The sequence below is a fragment of the Lissotriton vulgaris genome, chromosome 7 (genome assembly GCF_964263255.1).
Source record: "Lissotriton vulgaris chromosome 7, aLisVul1.2, whole genome shotgun sequence".
Taxonomy (NCBI): Eukaryota; Metazoa; Chordata; class Amphibia; order Caudata; family Salamandridae; genus Lissotriton; species Lissotriton vulgaris.
The window spans coordinates 810,244,251-810,263,606 of NC_141695.1; the positions used below are offsets into that span (position 1 = coordinate 810,244,251).

A 19,356-nucleotide genomic window follows, 5' to 3' on the forward strand; every position below is an offset into this window, starting at 1 on the left:
CCGCCGGAAGCAATCATGAATGGGAGCTACATCAACCATCCCTGGATCAGATATTCCGAGAGTGGGGTCATCCCGACCTGGATTTGTTTGCAACAGATCAGAACCGGAAATGCCAACGCTTTGCAAGCTGGATTCCCCACAAGGACTCGTGCAGGGATGCCCTTTCGATGAATTGGTGTCGAATATTTGCATACGCTTTTCCGCCAATTCCGTTAATTCCCAAGATCATCAGGAAGATGAGGAGTCAACCATGTCGTCTAATCCTGATTGCTCCAAGGTGGCCCCGGCAATATTGGTTCACCGAGCTTTTTCTCCTCTCGGAGTGCAGGCCAATACAACTGCCTCAAATACCGAATCTCCGGACAGTTCAGAGGGGCAAGGTGTACCATCCGGACCCAGTTTCTCTGAAATTATCAGCTTGGCTCCTCAACACAATGAATTCGCCCACTTAGACATTCCTCACGATTGTCAAGAGGTGCTAGCTAACGCCAGAGCACCATCAACGATTAAGACCTACAAACTCTGTGCTTGGTGCCAGACTGTTCTGATCTGCATCCCATTCCTGCTAGACCAGACCAAATATTACCCTTCTTCCTGCAACTGGCTAGATCGGATTTGGCGCATTCAACCCTGAAGGTATTTCTGGCAGCCATTTCCGATTCCGTCAGGGCGGATCAAACTCTGTTTTCTTCAAGAATAATCCAGCAATTTTTCAAGGGTCTATTTCGTATGTTCCCTCCGATTCGACGACCGCCTCCTGCTTGGCATTTGAATGTGGTGCTAGCCCAGCTCATGCGTCACCCCTTTGAGCCGATACATAAGGTTGACCTTAAGTTTATTACTTGGAAAGTCTCCTTGTTATTGGCTTTAACATCTACCAGAAGGGTCAGTGACATTCAAGCATTCACGTGGTATTAAGTTTCTTTTCTTCTCTTTATTTTTCCATTTCCATGGTATCTTGTGAGTTAACATTTCTCATTTGGATATACTCCAACCACAGGGTAACCAAAAGAATTCTTGCCACAGTTCTTATTTAGAAAATTCCTCAGCCACAGGATAGCCAAAAGGTCTTGCCAACACGTTCTGGGCCCAGTGAAAGGACACCACAAGTGTGGCACATGCTCCGTGTGCTATCTGACGATGGAAGGAACCCACTTCACGGATGGTAAAAAACATTGGCGACACGATGACTTCACAAATTATAAGACAAAATATGCAGTCTATGCCATCACGTGCCCGTGTGGAAAAGTCTATATAGGCAAAACAACCCAAGAAGTGCGCCAACGCATTATCCAGCACAGATCAAGGATCAATAATAAAGTCTTGACAGCACCTTTGGTGTCCCACTTTCTGAAGAAGGAACATTCGGCCAATGACCTCAAATGGACAATCCTAGCAAGTATAAAGAACATTGCAGGGGCAGGTGGGGACCCTGGACGCACGTCTGGCACAAAAAGAGGCCTACCTCATTCTAAAATTTAATACTGCCATGTCTGGACTGAATGACTTAAACGAATTTAGCAATCTGTAAATGTCCTGTCCGCGGCGACTACCTGCTTTCGCTAGCTGCAGCTCATGTGTCCTCAGTGCACTCAATCTTGATAATTCCTTAATTAAGGCTGACCATTGATATTGCGAGGGAACAGGTTCTCTATCGCGGACACATTCCCATGTGAGTCCCCTGCTACACTCTATCACTGTATCCTAAAATGCATAGTCACGTAAACCTGCACTACATATCCCAAGAAACACCAGGACTCGGTCTGAGTGAAATACACGTAGACACGCCCCCTGGGCTCCGAGTTGTTTTTCAGAATCCTTTGGGTGCCGGTTGCAGCGCTTCATTTATCTTCATAGAAGTAAGTTCCCTGAGATAAACACTGTTTTCAGCGAGCGAGTGAGAAATTATAATCCTCTAAAACGCCCGCTCTATGTTTTTCTAGTCGTCCAACTAGCGAGGCGGCTGCCGCCTTCTAATGCGCACAGCGAGGACTTACAAGCCTACAAACGAAGGTAGGATTCTACACGCTTTAACTTTCACACAATGCTGAGACATCTAGGGTTATACTAAGAAGTTCTCTTGCTTCTTTCAGGCGTTCTAACTCGCATATCGTATAATTTAGGCGTGCCGGCATCCTCACCACTTCCAAGCGTTTACATCATTGAGGTATGTGTTAGACTTTATAATTCATTTGTGCAGCACATAGGGACGTTACAGGACTGTGTGTAACTGAGGATTTTACACTATCTCATTCACAGGGAGTGACCCGACCCCCCGCAAAGAAGGTACTTTTATGTTTTCAGAGTGTTTGTGTTTCAGTGAGGAGTAGATGTCAGCTAGCTCACCATTAATACCATTTTTGTAATTAATTCACAGTGACAACGACCCCCCCAGTTCATGTCCTGAGGAGAACCCGTTAATCGTCACTGGGTTCGAAACGCGTCGGGAGTGACCCGACCCCCCGCAAAGAAGTGACAACGCCCCCCCAGTCCATGTCCTGAGGAGAACCCGTTAATCGTCACTGGGTTCGAAATGCGTCGACGTCCAGTACCACCAAGATACCAAATACCTAGGGCGTAATAGGAATACAATTCACACATTTCTACACTGTGGTTTAGTTTATGTGTTTTTCCTATGTACAGCACTGTGTGAAAAATTCACTGTGTATTCTGTGGTGGTTGAAACAAGTAGGCTAGTATTCCATTTTGTTAGTCCGCAGTCTTTAGGCTAAACTCTAGAGGGCGTGTTAAGCCAGCTGTTATACCATCACATATACCCCTTGAACACCAAGTGAAAGGACACCACACAAGTTGTTATGAAAATAAAGTATATTTATTTAGAACACAACAGCCCTGGACTCTTTATGAGGACAGGGTGCTAAGCACAATACAAAACTCTTATGAAAATACTCAAAGTCGCACAATTTACACAAATGCCCGAGGGGCACGAAAAACCATATACTCTAAAAGTGGAATGCGAAATTACTAGCAGGTAAGTACTACTCTAATAGACTTTAGGATCGCTAGGACTGGACTACTGAACCTTCAGATTACTGGCAGGAGGCCTAGGGAGATCGGGTGCAGAGTGTGCACTCTCACGCGGGATGCGGGACAAAGTCTATGGATGCTAGATTTCGTAAAGTTAGTGTTATCGGACGAATCCGACTAGGTAGAGCTGAAACGAAAAGGGATCTGGACCCTTGGATAGTGAGGCTATGCTGGAGCACCGAAATGCTGAGGTTACCTAGCCCAGGGGCTGCGGCTGCATAGGTCTGGAAAGACGTCGGGAATCCTTGTTGCAGTCTATGGAGCCTGAAAGAAGAAGTTGCTGGCAGGCGACCAGTGAAGAGATTCGGAGGGATCCAAGCCTGGATCGGTGATGGAGGATACCTGTAAGCAGAGGGGACCAAGTTCTAAATCACTAGCCAGTGATTAGATGGGCACCAGGATGGCACCGTATGGAGTCACCTCGACCAGGTGAGTGGGCGACGCTGGGCTCTGCAGTCTCACGGACCAGGAGGCGTTGTCGGCGACCAGGATGGAGGTGCGAGCTGTCCCACGATGGTATCTGCTGTCGACGTCGCTGGACCCAGGATTGGGGCAACAAGTCTTGGCAAATGCAAGCCCACGCGGTGGACTTAAAATGGCGTCTGGAGTGGACCAGGAGGGTCCGGGGTGCTCCTCTGTTGGAGGTGAGCAAGGGCCAGTCTGGAGCAACCAGACCAGTGGTGTTGTCGTCATGGTGCGTCGTCAAGAGGGCTACAAGCCAGCAGGGAGGTAGCCGGACAACGCGGTGAGCAGCAAAGAGCAGAAGGGCCCCACGCAGATCTGGTGGATGCTGGGGGGCTGGACTTCGGTACTGGAGCTGCTCAGGGTTAGGGCTTCTCGAACCCCAAAGCACTCACTCGAGGATCCCTCGGCGGTCGTGCTGGATAAGCGTTGTGCAGTTCTGAAGATGGCCGGTCCCTCGAGGTCTCGTCACACCCACGGATCTCAGCTGGGCTGATGATGTAGGTAGAGGTCAGAGGTGCCAGGGAAGCCGGGTCTCGTCATACTGGTCGGTCCGATTCCGGAGGAAGGACGTGCAGCAAACCGCAGTGTTCTTAGATGGTGCCTGCGGGTGCAGGGTGACTACTCCTTAGTCACAAGGGAGAAATCTTGAGAAGAAGACTTGAGTTCCTTTCGTAGAAAGTAGTTTCAGGATTCAAAGATGATCTAATTTGGAAGGGGGCCCGCTCCTATCTTTATACTAAGAAAAGGGGCTGGCACGCGACTAGGTCCTGCCCATGGGTGGGACCAGGAAGGGGAGTGGTTACACCCCTCTCCCATGCCGGACTTTCCCGAGCTCAGGGGCTGGTGTGCCCCTGGAACTGGTTCTAGCCGGCAGATGCATAGTGAGCACCGGGGTGCCACTTGCAGTCACCTTCCTCTAAAGCCCTGCCTACCCAGGATACACAAAACCCTGTCTGGGATGGTGCTAGCACCGCCCCTGACAGGAAACCCTTTGTCCAAGCTCTCCTCGCTGGAAGGACTCCCAGCAGCAGGAGGTCAGACTTGTGTCTGTGGTGGCAGCATCCATTTTGTGATGCTGAGGCTCGAGTTAACTTTAACCGGGGTTCACAGTTACATACATGTCGTGTCCCTCTAGAAGGGTGGAATGCTAACCCCGTCGCCAGAATTGGCGAGGGGTTAGTATTCCAATTCGTATGACACCTTACTCGACATGTTTTGATAAAGCGATACCAGAGTTGGCATATAACCGCGAGGATTATAATGCACTTAAGAGTATATGGTATGCGTTATCATGGAACAGCTATTAGGACTTGGTTCTGCAAGCTGAAAATGGTCTCAGCTCATGCCAGAGCACCATCTCACACGATTCCAAGCACTCTGCCTTCAGGATTGTCAAGGCCTGCCATAGGAGTGACTGATAGGAATACGGGTGTCCATTTTAGGGTTAGATATAGGTATACTATATCTACAGCAAGGGGTGATTACACCACCTTGCCCCAGCTGTCGTGCAGCCAGTTGTGTCAGATTTAGATGGCCAGCCAGGGGTGGCATAATACATGCTGCAGCCCCTGGTAGGCCCTGGGTACACCTATGCCCTGAGTTACAGGGTCTGATAAGATGGCCCAGTACCAATTGGTAAGTGCACCTAAGGTACACGTGTCAATTTAGTGAGAGAACAGCAAGGCTGTGGGTCTGATTAGCAGGCCCACAGCCAGAGAAGTCGTAAACCAGTGAAGCAGAAAGCAAAAATCTGGGGTGATCATAGGATTGCAGACCCTACTCTCCTACAAGGACCACCTCCAGCTCATCTCAAAGAGCTGTTTTCCCAAATACACTCCATGATTCGGAAAGGAGCAATAGAAAAGGTACCTCAACATCAGAAGGGAACAGGATTTTATACAAGATTTTTGCTGATCCGCAAGAAGTCGGGGGAATGGCGCCCCACCCTCAACAAGTACCTAAAGAAATTATCTTTCAGAATGTTGACGCTTCAAGAAATCCTCCAGTTTCTCTCAGTAGGGGATCGCATGGCAACACTTGACCTTCAGGACGCATACTTCCATGTGCCCATTTTTCCCAGACACCGGAAGTTCTTACGGTTCAGAGTGGCTGGCAGGGACTTCCAGTTCAAAGTACTCCCCTTTGGACTACGTTCGCCCCCCAGAGTTTTCACAAAAATGTTAGCCCCGGTGGGCGCACACCTGAGGCTAGAGGGAGTTCAAATGTATCCATATTTGGACGACTGCCTTATCAAGGCCAGTTCTATCGACTTGGCAAAAACTCACGTTCAGAGATGTCTATCACTATTCCAGAGCCTGGGTTTTTCGGTGAATTTCAAAAAGTCTCACCTGACTCCATCACAGAGGAAGTGCTTCTTGGGAGCCACGCTGGACACAAGACTCGCCCAAGTGTTCATATCAAAAGAAAGGCAGGTGAAGATTCGCAGGATGTCCTCAACACTACTAACAAGAAAGTGCGTTTCTGTTCGCAAGTTCAAGTCTATCCTCTGGATGATCTCGTCCTGTATTCCTCTCACCCCCAACTGTCGCCTGCGAATGAGACCCTTACAAGAGGAACTCAGTCGTCAGTGGGTGCAAATAACAGGCTCATTCGAGGACATCATCAACATAACTCCTCGGATGAGAAACTCCATCCAGTGGTGGGGGCAAGATGGCAACCTGCCGGTGGGATGTGCATTCCTGACAGAAGGACCCAGATTCATCGTGACCACGGATGCTTCTCTGGAGGGCTGGGGCGCCCATCTCCAAGGGATGACAGTCAGTGGCAAATGGAAGATGCAACAGAAAAAATGGCACATAAATCTGCTAGAATTAAGAGCCATTTTTCTCGCCATGAAATCCTTTCAGGCGATCTTGGAGGGCTCTACGGTGTTGATACGAACACAACCAGCATGCATTACCTGAACAAGCAGGGAGGCACAAGATCGGCCCGGTTGTCCCATCAGGCGCAGGAGATTTGGAATTGGGCCCTGGATCACAACATCAATCTGTCGGTGGTCCATGTCCAAGGGGTTGCCAATGTCCTAGCGGACTCACTCAGCAGGTCCGCCGGAAGCAATCATGAATGGGAGCTACATCAACCATCCCTGGATCAGATATTCCGAGAGTGGGGTCATCCCGACCTGGATTTGTTTGCAACAGATCAGAACCGGAAATGCCAACGCTTTGCAAGCTGGATTCCCCACAAAGACTCGTGCAGGGATGCCCTTTCGATGAATTGGTGTCGAATATTTGCATACGCTTTTCCGCCAATTCCGTTAATTCCCAAGATCATCAGGAAGATGAGGAGTCAACCATGTCGTCTAATCCTGATTGCTCCAAGGTGGCCCCGGCAATATTGGTTCACCGAGCTTTTTCTCCTCTCGGAGTGCAGGCCAATACAACTGCCTCGAATACCGAATCTCCGGACAGTTCAGAGGGGCAAGGTGTACCATCCGGACCCAGTTTCTCTGAAATTATCAGCTTGGCTCCTCAACACAATGAATTCACCCACTTAGACATTCCTCACGATTGTCAAGAGGTGCTAGCTAACGCCAGAGCATCATCAACGATTAAGACCTACAAACTCTGTGCTTGGTGCCAGACTGTTGATCTGCATCCCATTCCTGCTAGACCAGACCAAATATTACCCTTCTCCCTGCAACTGGCTAGATCGGATTTGGCGCATTCAACCCTGAAGGTATTTCTGGCAGCCATTTCCGATTCCGTCAGGACGGATCAAACTCTGTTTTCTTCAAGAATAATCCAGCAATTTTTCAAGGGTCTATTTCGTATGTTCCCTCCGATTCGACGACCGCCTCCTGCTTGGCATTTGAATGTGGTGCTAGCCCAGCTCATGCGTCACCCCTTTGAGCCGATACATAAGGTTGACCTTAAGTTTATTACTTGGAAAGTCTCCTTGTTATTGGCTTTAACATCTACCAGAAGGGTCAGTGACATTCAAGCATTCACGGGGTATTAAGTTTCTTTTCTTCTCTTTATTTTTCCATTTCCATGGTATCTTGTGAGTTAACATTTCTCATTTGGATATACTCCAACCACAGGGTAACCAAAAGAATTCTTGCCACAGTTCTTATTTAGAAAATTCCTCAGCCACAGGATAGCCAAAAGGTCTTGCCAACACGTTATGGGCCCAGTGAAAGGACACCACAAGTGTGGCACATGCTCCGTGTGCTATCTGACGATGGAAGGAACCCACTTCACAGATGGTAAAAAACATTGGCGACACGATGACTTCACAAATTGCAAGACAAAATATGCAGTCTATGCCATCACGTGCCCGTGTGGAAAAGTCTATATAGGCAAAACAACCCAAGAAGTGCGCCAACGCATTATCCAGCACAGATCAAGGATCAATAATAAAGTCTTGACAGCACCTTTGGTGTCCCACTTTCTGAAGAAGGAACATTCGGCCAATGACCTCAAATGGACAATCCTAGCAAGTATAAAGAACATTGCAGGGGCAGGTGGGGACCCTGGACGCACGTCTGGCACAAAAAGAGGCCTACCTCATTCTAAAATTTAATACTGCCATGTCTGGACTGAATGACTTAAACAAATTTAGCAATCTGTAAATGTCCTGTCCGCGGTGACTACCTGCTTTCGCTAGCTGCAGCTCATGTGTCCGCAGTGCACTCAATCTTGATAATTCCTTAATTAAGGCTGACCATTGATATTGCGAGGGAACAGGTTCTCTATCGCGGACACATTCCCATGTGAGTCCCCTGCTACACTCTATCACTGTATCCTAAAATGCATAGTCACGTAAACCTGCACTACATATCCCAAGAAACACCAGGACTCGGTCTGAGTGAAATACACGTAGACACGCCCCCTGGGCTCCGAGTTGTTTTTCAGAATCCTTTGGGTGCCGGTTGCAGCGCTTCATTTATCTTCATAGAAGTAAGTTCCCTGAGATAAACACTGTTTTCAGCGAGCGAGTGAGAAATTATAATCCTCTAAAACGCCTGCTCTATGTTTTTCTAGTCGTCCAACTAGCGCGGCGGCTACCGCCTTCTAATGCGCACAGCGAGGACTTACAAGCCTACAAACGAAGGTAGGATTCTACACGCTTTAACTTTCACACAACGCTGAGACATCTAGGGTTATACTAAGAAGTTCTCTTGCTTCTTTCAGGCGTTCTAACTCGCATATCGTATAATTTAGGCGTGCCGGCATCCTCACCACTTCCAAGCGTTTACATCATTGAGGTATGTGTTAGACTTTATAATTCATTTGTGCAGCACATAGGGACGTTACAGGACTGTGTGTAACTGAGGATTTTACTCTATCTCATTCACAGGGAGTGACCCGACCCCCCGCAAAGAAGGTACTTTTATGTTTTCAGAGTGTTTGTGTTTCAGTGAGGAGTAGATGTCAGCTAGCTCACCATTAATACCATTTTTGTAATTAATTCACAGTGACAACGACCCCCCAGTTCATGTCCTGAGGAGAACCGGTTAATCGTCACTGGGTTCGAAACGCGTCGGGAGTGACCCGACCCCCCGCAAAGAAGTGACAACGACCCCCCAGTCCATGTCCTGAGGAGAACCCGTTAATCGTCACTGGGTTCGAAACGCGTCGACGTCCAGTACCACCAAGATACCAAATAACTAGGGCGTAATAGGAATACAATTCACACATTTCTACACTGTGGTTTAGTTTATGTGTTTTTCCTATGTACAGCACTGTGTGAAAAATTCACTGTGTATTCTGTGGTGGTTGAAACAAGTAGGCTAGTATTCCATTTTGTTAGTCCACTTGTTCAATTTTTATTCAGGATTGGTGCCTCAATGACTGACTAATTTGAGGTATTGTATAGTTGTCCATGTTTATTGTTTACCACAATTGCTTGTGTTTCGAATATTTGATTTGACTTGTTTTCTTTGGTTTATTCGATGTATTTGTGAACCTTTGTAAATGTTGTGGTGTATCTTTTGATGCTCAAAAAAACTTTTCTCATAATCTTTTATAAAATACAAAAAGTGATTCAACACAAATGGTTGTCCAGCCTAGCAATTGTTTATACTAGGTTGTGCATTATTGAAAAACGCTAGCTGCCCGGCTTTTGTTTTGTTTACTGTATAAGAGTGGTCCAGGCCGGTCAGGGACAGGACCCAAGCCTTCCCCAGTTTTCCTTTACCCCCCTGACCATGGCATATTTGCGCCTAGACAAGCAGGAAAATTAGTAGTCATAAAGGATCGGAAACCTGCAGGCTAGTTCCCCCCCTAAGGTGGGAAACCTGGAGTGGATGTGAAATTTCAACGTCTGCCATCTTTGTGATGTCGGAACTAGGAACTCTGGGAGGGAGTTATGTTCACTTCCCACAGGAAATGGTCATAAAGGGGGCGTAGTGACCCCAGGGGTAAGTAGCCCATTGTCTGCTACCCTACACTCTCCTAACGCCTCTAAATTTTGTATTTAAGGGAGAATGGGCACAAGCAAATCAGATTCTTGTCAACCTAAGAAGAAGATGCACACAAAGCAACTGACTTGGCACCAACCCTGCCTGCCTGTTTGCTGTTCCTGCCAGATTGCTCTAAAGTCCTCTCGTCCTACAGCTGCTGTGCCTCCAAAGGACTTGGAGGACTGCCTGCCTTCAACATAGACCCAGCATCTCCTGTGGAGTAGTGGAGCTGCTTCCCTGCATCCTGCAGGCACTCCAGAAGAACTGTGAGGACTCCGGACCGCCGCAGACCTGACAGTTTATTCACTACTGCTGTGTGCAGCCTCTTTGTGCAGGCCCGTCTAGTGCAAGTGCCTCTAGTGACGAAAACCTGACACCTCATAACACCTCTGTACCCAACCGCCTTGGCCAGAGGAGAAGAGTACCAAAGGTGTTCCCACGTCCCCAAACATCTTAAGACCTGAACCCCCTGGTTAGTTCATCCTGACTGGTCTTGCAGCCTGTTTGCAAACTGCCGCTGCATGTTCCTACTCTGAACTCGGTTGGACCTGGCAGAATCCAGAAGTCTGTCTGACCACCTGTAGCCTAGGGGTGCCACAATGAACTTTAACACCGCAAACTAACGTTTTTTGTGCCATGAAATGGCCCACCTGTGGGGAAATCAGACGCCATAAACAAATGGTGGTAGGGCGGGTGGGATCGCGCGGGAGGTGTTGCACAATGGGGGGGGGTGAAAATTACAATATTCTTTTTTTTAATTAATTTACCTTTTGCCGCCGGCCGCCTCTTGCGTCGCATCTCTTTAGCCACCTCTCCTCTTCTTCCATGGCCCCAGAAGCTCCAGGACAGACTCCCTGTCCAATCCCCAAGCTGATGGGTCTGAGCAGGCAGGAAACATGCCCTGCTCAGACCAGGGAGTCTTTGGAATTTCTTCTGCGTGGCTGCTCAAACACACATGAGCACTGAGGGAATGTAGTGCACTAGCACTCCTCCTTCCCCTCCCATGCCTCAGCCCTGTCCCGCCCAACACCGCTAGCTAAGACTCGGCAAATGTAAAATAAATCGAAGCAAGAACATCGTTTTATTTTACATTTGCTGGCCAGACAGTGAGGCGATGCTCGTCTGCCATTGCGGAGGAGCCGCCACTGTGAATATGGCATTCCCTAAGGGCAGAATTTGGGATAGCACCACAGATTATCGTCATAGAGAGACCTCTTTCATTCAGAAGCACACTGGTTGCTTTATTGAGAGTCTGTGACAGACAGAATTCATATCTGGCGTCAGCTGTTTCTGCTTGCCCTGATATTTAATCCCTTCAGCAGCCTTGGCGTTCTTGTCCCCACTTCTTCATAGGCAGGTGAGTCGGCAGGCTTCCATTCCCATGGCCCTTATAGAAAAAGTCTGGTAACATCTACTGATACAGAAAACACGATATGTTGCCACAATCGCTGTACACGCTAAACCCAATGTCAGTGATGGAATTCCACTGTAAAAAACACATGAGGGCATACGCTCCTTCATGTCCAGGACAGTACCTAACTGATAGGTCGGTATATTTATTTTTTAGTTTTGAACTATAGCATATGAGTTCTATGGTAAAGGACGAAATTATATTTCTGTAACTCACTATGCAATATTTATTACGTTTTGATTTTAGAACTTTTACCAAGACTATCAAGTGTTTCAGACTAAGGTTGAAGATCTGGATAGAAGACTAGGAACCATCATTAGTCAAGGATTTGATGACTGTTCAAGTATTGAATCTGCTGTTAAGGTATTACACAAACATTTGATTGCAAATATGCCTCCTCTCCACTATGAGTGCAGTTTCTGCAGAATATATAATCACTATAATGTAAAATTTTAAGTATGCAAAATGAATTGCTGTGAACGCACACTATCAAAATATAGGTCTTAATTAACCATTCCATTACATTTGATCAAGCATAACGTTTTTTAAACCAGCATTGCCAACGCTAATTGGTCTGGCTGTTTTTATTTTCAAACTTCTTCTTCATTAATTGTGAGTTTGTTTGCTGGTTAAATGACTTTTTTAATTGGGTGAAGGTGAAAATAATTCAGTAGCTGAGGTATGAATATGTGACATATCTTTGTGATTTCAATCATGAGTAACTGAGTAATGAGTGCATGGGTGCATGGGTGGTTGGAAGGCTGTATGAAAGGGTGAGGGAGTGCATAGATGGAAGTAGACAAGTTACAGCAATCTAATGGACTGAACTTTCAGAGCATTGTAGTGAATTGAGATGCACCACTGGCCCAACCTGAAGCATCACTATGCCTGACCCTGTTGTGTGTCTGTATCCAAGTTACTCTAGGTGTGAATCATGGGCCTCACTGAATGTGAATAGAATTAGACCTGGGCACCCTCTGTCCTATCCCAAAAGAACAAGTTACCTTCGGTAGCGCTTTTGCTGGTAGAGGCTCTATATAACTACAGATTCCTCACTTTAGAATATTCCCCAGCCATCAGACTGGATCCTGAAAATGTCGAGAAGTAATTCTGTGCAGCGTTCAGCTCCAAGTTGACCACATTCACTTTAGAAGTGACGTAGCAATGCCCAAGTATGAGCTCACGTCTGTTTCTTTTGTGTCCATTTCTGCTTCAAATACTCAGAGCTATGTAAAAACCAATGTTTGACCAGTGTGTAGCATCTTATTGGATCTTTTAAGTGAAATGCCCAGGTCACAGAAAAGGGAGGATGGGTGGGTCGGTGAGGAATCTGCAGTTAGATAGAGTCTCTGCTAGAAAAACCATTACCGAAGGTAAGTAACTTGTTCTTCTGATAGAGGTTTCTAACCATAGATTCCTCACCTTATAATAGATACCCAAGAAATAATTCCCTGGAGGTGGGTCTGCAAACTAGCTCAAACCAAAAATTCCTGGAGGGCCTTGTGGGCAAAATTCTTATTGTTCCATGAACGTGTGGAAGGTCGTACACGTGGCTCCTTGACACATGTTCAGGACAGGTACCCAGCAACCTAATCCAGTAGTAGCAGCCTTGACCCTAGTGGAGTGGGCCCACAACCCCTCAGGAGGCTGCATCTTAACTAGTGTATAGGAAACTTTAATGCAAAGCACAATCCATCAAGAAATGGTCCATTTCTGCACTGCCTAGCTTTTTTTTCGCTCCAGCGAACCCAATAAAGAGCTGATCATCCACCGGGTGCTCTTTGGTATGATTGATGTAAAAAGAGAGGGCCATTTTTGGGTCTAAATGGTGGAGTCTCTCCTTTTCCTTAGGAAGATGAGGTGGGTGAAAAATGTAGGCAGTGTGATGTTCTGACTGACAAGAATGTGAGTTGCCACCTTCATCAGAAAAGGTGCCCATGTCTGAAGAACCAGTTGTTTGCGAAAAAGCTGGTGTACGGATAATAAAAAAGACAGAGGTTGTAGCTCACTGACCTTCCTGGCTGATGTAATGCCACAAGGAAGATGGTCTTGATTGCCCACAGCTGCAGAGGACTGCTGTGTAGGGGCTCAAACGCAGAGCATATGAGGTTTATCAGGACTAAACTTAGATCCCGTTGGGGCATCACAAAAGGAGTAGGAGGGAGCAAATTCTGCAAATATTTGAGAAAATGAGTTACAGCTGGTGACTTGAACAGGGAGGGTTGATCTAGCAACTGCAGGAAAGACAAAATTGCTGAAAGGTAAACCGTACAGTGCCCTAGGCAAGGACTTGCCAGACTAAAGATAATATAAACAGCAACACCTCTGACAATGATGCGGAAAGTAGGTCCACTTGTCGTGAGAAACACCAAGCCATAAACTTTCAGCAAGCATATACAGTTTTAGTGGAGGGATGCCTGCTGCCAAGATGACATCAGAGACTTCAGGAGGAAGATCAAAAACTCTCAACTGTTGCCAATCTATCTCCAAGCATGAAGCTAGAGAGTGTGCATACTGAGGTGAAAGACTCTCGCCTGTTGCTGCAACAGGAGATCCTACCAGAAAGGGATGCCTGACCGGATGATAGATGCTCATGCTAAAGAACTCAAAATACAATAATCTCTGTGCCCAATCTAGAGTCACTAGGATGACTTGGGTCCAATCAACCCTGATTTTCTTGAGAGCTCTAGGCAGGAGTGTAATTGGCAGAAAGATGTACAGGAGTCCTGAGTTCCATTCGAGGTAGAACGCATCTACGATTGGGTGCAGCTTTGGAAACACCTTGTTCATGGTGGTGACAAGCAGATTGAGCCAAGGTTCTCCCCATTCTTGGAAAATACTTTGCTCCAACTCTGGATGTAACTGCCATTCGCGATTCGTGTAGCATTGATGGCTGAGTTTGTCTACCCTGGCGTTCAGACATCTTGCAGAAGCGGCATGACCAATAAAATGCCCTCGCACTCCAACCACGTCCGAAGGCACAGAGCCTACCTGCACATGGTCCATGAACTCACCCGCCTTGTATGTTGCAATACCACATGGTGGTGATGTATCCATGAACTCCTGAACTGGCCTTCCCTTGACGGATGGGAAGAAAGCTTTCAATGTCAAGCGGATAGCCCTCAGCTCCAGGAGGTTGATATGGAGCTGAGCTTCTGCCAGTGACCAGAGCCCTTGATATCCACCTCTTCTAGGTGGCCGACCTAGCCCAGAACCTACGTAACGGTCACAAGTGTAAACTCTGTGTGGGGAAGGGAGAGGGGTCTACCACTGACCCTATCACTGTTTGCTAGCCACCATTGTAGATTTTTCACAGTCTCCTTCAAAATCTGGAGCAGGTTGGATAAATGTCCCTGATGTTGTACCCACTGGGACTTCAGAGCCCCCTGCAGAGCTCACATGTGCCATACGGTGTGCTTCACCAGCAGGACGCTGGAGACCATCAAACCCAGAAGTCTCAGAGTCCGTCCCACTGAAATCCAGGATTGCGACTGAAACATCAGCATCATAGCCCAAATATCCTGGACTCTCCCCTCCTGAGGATAGGCACAGAATTGCACCATGTCCAGAATTGCTCAGATGAAAGGGAGAATCTGGAAAGAAGTCAGGTGTGACTATGGCATGTTGATAGTGGACCCCAGTGAGTGCAAAAGGTTTGGATAGTCTGGAGGTGGGTAACGACTGCCTGGTGTGAACCTGCCTTCATAAGCCAGTCATTAAAGTAGGGGAAGAATGAAACCCCCGACCTTTGAAAATGTACTGCATCCACTACTATCACTTTTGTGAACCCACAGGGGCACTAGTAAGACCGGAGAGTACAACATAATGGAAATGCTTGTGTTCCACCGTGAACCTAATGCAACACATGTGAGCCTGCAGGATCGGGATGTGGAAATATGTGTCCAGCGTGTCCTACGTACCATCCAATCTACCTAAGCCACGGTGAGCATCTTAAATCTCTTTCTACAGAAACTTGGGGAAAGGGTGCAGCTCTAGTAGGGGACGGATGCCTCCATTCTTTTTCGACACAGGGTAGAAGCAGAAATACCTACCACGCCCTATATCAGGTGCAGAGCAGGGCCATCTCAATGGCTCCATTGTCAGCCATTTGAGGGGTGGTGGCAGAGGGGCAGGGGTTTCCACGAATGGGAGGGCATAACCCTTCTGCACAATTTGGAGCACCCACTTGCCGGAAATTATGTTGGTGCATTTAGGAAGGTGGTGTCAGAACCTGCCGCCAACATGATGGCTGTGCTGGGTGGAAGGCTTGCTAAAGGGCTTGGAGGCTGTGGCAGCAGGAGGGCTGGGGGACTGGACATTGCATTGTGCATGACTTCTGCGTTCTTTTTGGGATCTACAACCATGGCCACAAAAAGGCTGGGCAGCAGGAACACCTGTTTTATTATGACAAAAGGGTTGCATTCCCTTTCCCCACCTCAATTCTTATCTCTTATTTTTTTTATGTGAAAGTACTGAATTGTTTGGAGCCTCAGTCCCTCGCTCTGTGTGAGGTCAGTCAAAAGCAGGCTCTTTAGCAAGACACATGCGCTAGTGCACTTGTGCCTGCTGTCACAGGATTTACAGGGCTTATATAATTTTAGACCTGGTCCTGTATGCTCTGCAAGACTGCAAGGCCACTATCTCCTATTACGCAGTGCAGCATTGCTTATTGACAACAGCCTGGGTACTTTAAGCTTAAGCTCTAGGTTTGCTGAGATAGTTGGTTAATCAGCGAGTCTGCACTGTGTACCAGTGCAACCCCACCCATTTCCATTCTCATCACAGGGTGGGGTAGGAACAAGCCTCTGTGGCCCCACCTTGCCCTGAGAGGATTTGGGAAATGTTTGAGGTGCACATGAGACTGTGGAGGAAGGAGAATGGAGCCTACAGCTGCTGCAAGTTGGTGTTAAAGGCAAGTGTGAGCATATGAACAAAACAAGCATTGGCAATGCCAATAGGTCTCACATTTGTGAGAGTTAGGGCTATTGGTGCTGTAAATGACAATGTCTTTTACCCATGTGTTTTGTTTTGGAGTGGATGTATGTGGTGTGGAGTGGAATTATGTGGGTTGCAGTGGAATTGTTAGTTTTGGAATTGTATGGGGTGGAATTGTGTGTTGTTGAGTGGATTTGTTTAGTGGAATTATGAGGCAAGGTGGATAGATAGGGGTGAGAACTGCACAGAATAGATAAAAAAGAAAGATAGAGCGGGATATTTTGTTTGTGCATGAAGTGCTGGATAAACTCCAGACAGAAGAGCAGAAAGAGTGTGCTAGAAAAAGAGAAAATGGGGAGCAGGTGGCAGATGTATAACGGAACACCTGTGTACGCAGAAGACACCCCAAGAAGAGGAGGAGTGCATGAGAATGAGGGACGGAAACCTTGAAAAGGCACAGGAATGACACTGTGCTTGAAGACCTGTTGTAGGAAGGTGGCTACCTGACTATGGTTACCCCAGATTTTTTGCCTTGTGTTTAGCTGGTTTTCGACTTAGTTGGCCTGGTTCCCTGCTAATCAGGGCCCCAGGCTATCTGCTCTCTCTGTAAAATGGATTCCATGCACCCTAGGTGCATAACTAGATTGGCTTGTGTCACCTTATCAGCCCCTGTACAGAGCACTATAGGTGCCCAGGGCATAGGTGCATCCAAGGCCTCCCAGGGGTTGCAGCATATCTTTTGCCACCCCTGGCTGGTTCTTAAATTGACACAACTGGCTGATCACTCAGCTGGGGCAAGTGGGTGTAATCACCCCTTGCTTAGATATAGTATACCTATATTTAAACCTATATCTGGACACATATAAACCTGTGAGTCACTCCTATGGAAGGCCTTACCAATCCTGGAGGCAGAGTGCGTGGTTTAATGTGAGATGGAGCTCTGGCATGAGCTGAGCCTGTCTGCAGCTGTCGGGAACAACTCCCTAAGCTGATCCGGGAAAATGCCATACCATATATTATTAAGTGCCTTATAATCCTCGCGGTTATATAGCAACTTTAATTTGGCTTTATCAAAACATGTCGTGTAAGGTGTCATACGAATTGGAATACTACCCCCTCGCCAGTTCTGGTGACGGGGTAGCATTCCACCCTTCTAGAGGGAGAAGACATGTTACTTTACTGAAACGCGGTTGATTTTAAAAGAGCCTCAGATCCACAAAATGGATGCCTCTGCCACAGACACGGGTCTGGCCTCCTGCTGCTGACCGAAACTCAGCAAATGGTGGCCTGGACAAAGGGTTTCCTGTCGCAGGGCGGTGTTACACCACCCCAGACAGGAGATAGTGGATTGTAGCAGGGAGGTTTCAAAGAAACGAGACACTGCCTGGGGAGCACAAGGTTGCCCCTTGCATAATCCGGCCAAACCGGTTCTGGGGCACACCATCCCCAGTCCCAGCACGGCCTGGATCAAAGGAAAGGGGTTTATCCATCCCCTTCCTTGGTCCCACCCATAGGAGGGGACCTAGCAGGTAATCCAGCCCACCAGATTCGAATAAGAGTGGGAGCAGTGCCAATGCAACTCAGATTATCCTGAAGAAACATAAGAAACAAAACTCTGGACCCTTCGACATCCTACTCAACATAGAAGACTGAAGAATCTCCCTTGTGGTCAAGGAGTGACCACCCTGTGCAAACAGGTACCATCCAGCACCTCGACCCTTGCTTTGTTTCAGTTCCCGCCGGAACTCGAGCGACAGAGATCGACGAGATCAAGCTTGCCTGCCTTCCTCCAGCCCGATTCACAGTCCCTGCAGAGCTGAGACCCGTGGAGGCGACCGGAAGCGTGGGGCACGCCATCTTGATAAGGCCATGAGACGCTGACCGGGCAGCCCACGAGTGACCCTCGAAGCTGTACACCGGGGTTTGAGAAGCCCCAACCCTGAGCTACACTTGCACCAAAGCTACCCCCTCCTCACTCGACGAGTGCTGCGTGGGGCCCTTCTGCTTGTGTTGGCTTGACGCGTTGGCCCGGTCACTTGCCAGCTGGCTTGTGGCCCCTGTGCCGACGAAAACCTTAAACCGACTTGCTTTTCTGATTGCTCCAGATTTGCACCAGCTCCTGTGAAAAGGAGCCCCCGCTCTGACCCTCCTGGTCTGAGTGAGAAGCAATCTCCCGGTTCTGCGTGGATTGCTTTTGCCAAGTGCTGTTTGCTCCAATCTCAAAGCCGACGGCGCTGATGGCGAGAGCCTACGTGGAACAGATCGTGACCTGCTCCTGGACGTCGCAGATGCCCCAGAGCCCATGTGACAGCGGAGAGAAGCTCCTCGACAACCATCTGATTGCGCCCGACATTGCCTGGTTCCGTCCTGGTTCCACCCTGGTCACTGCTGAGTGACCCAGACTCTGTCCCCTCTGCTTTCAGATTCTTCTCGACTTCGATCCACCCTTGGATCATACCGGACACTTCTGCTTCCCATCGCCTGCAGCATCTTCAGCTCCAAGCACCTAGAGCCTGAGTGTCAAAACCCGACGCCACTTCGACCCTGTGCACCCGCTTCCTGTGGGTGAGGTAACATTGCAACGCCGGTGTTCCCACACTGGTACACACCTCTAGGGTCTGTGTCTTAAGTTTTGTTCCTCTAGGTTCAGCGGAAGTATCTTTTAACTCACTTTGTGTAACTTTTACGCACCATTGACATTGCATTGGTGCAAGTCGCACTTTACGTGCTGCATCCGAATCCCGCGGGCTTCTCCCGACTTCAGCATTGCTAGTCCAGACTGCTCCTAGCGATTCTCTAGGCCCTAGGCCTAACCACTGTTTGATTGGTATCTCTTATACCACTTTTTTAATATATGGTTTGAGTGGCCACCCGCCCTCATCCATAATTGTGCAACTTTGTATGTTATACTGTGCTTTTGATTTAACGCTTGTGCCCCTTTGCTCATAAAGAGTACTGGGGATTAATTTAGAAATAAACACATATATTTTTATAATATATACTTGTGTGGTGTCCTTTCATTTGATATTACAGGATTGTATGTGGTAAAACAGCTTGCTTAACACGACCT

General features: G+C 47.8%; 1 protein-coding gene across 1 annotated transcript in view; it reads left to right on the top strand.

Annotated features, from left to right (window-relative positions):
• The window catches only part of DNAH17 (dynein axonemal heavy chain 17), a 15,539,113-nt gene that overhangs the window by 2,151,538 nt on the left and 13,368,219 nt on the right, over nucleotides 1–19,356 (top strand). Inside the window, exon 11 of the mRNA XM_086931082.1 lies at nucleotides 11,598–11,714. Coding sequence (XP_086787208.1) covers nucleotides 11,598–11,714 — 117 coding nt within the window. The remainder of the gene's footprint in view (nucleotides 1–11,597; nucleotides 11,715–19,356) is intronic.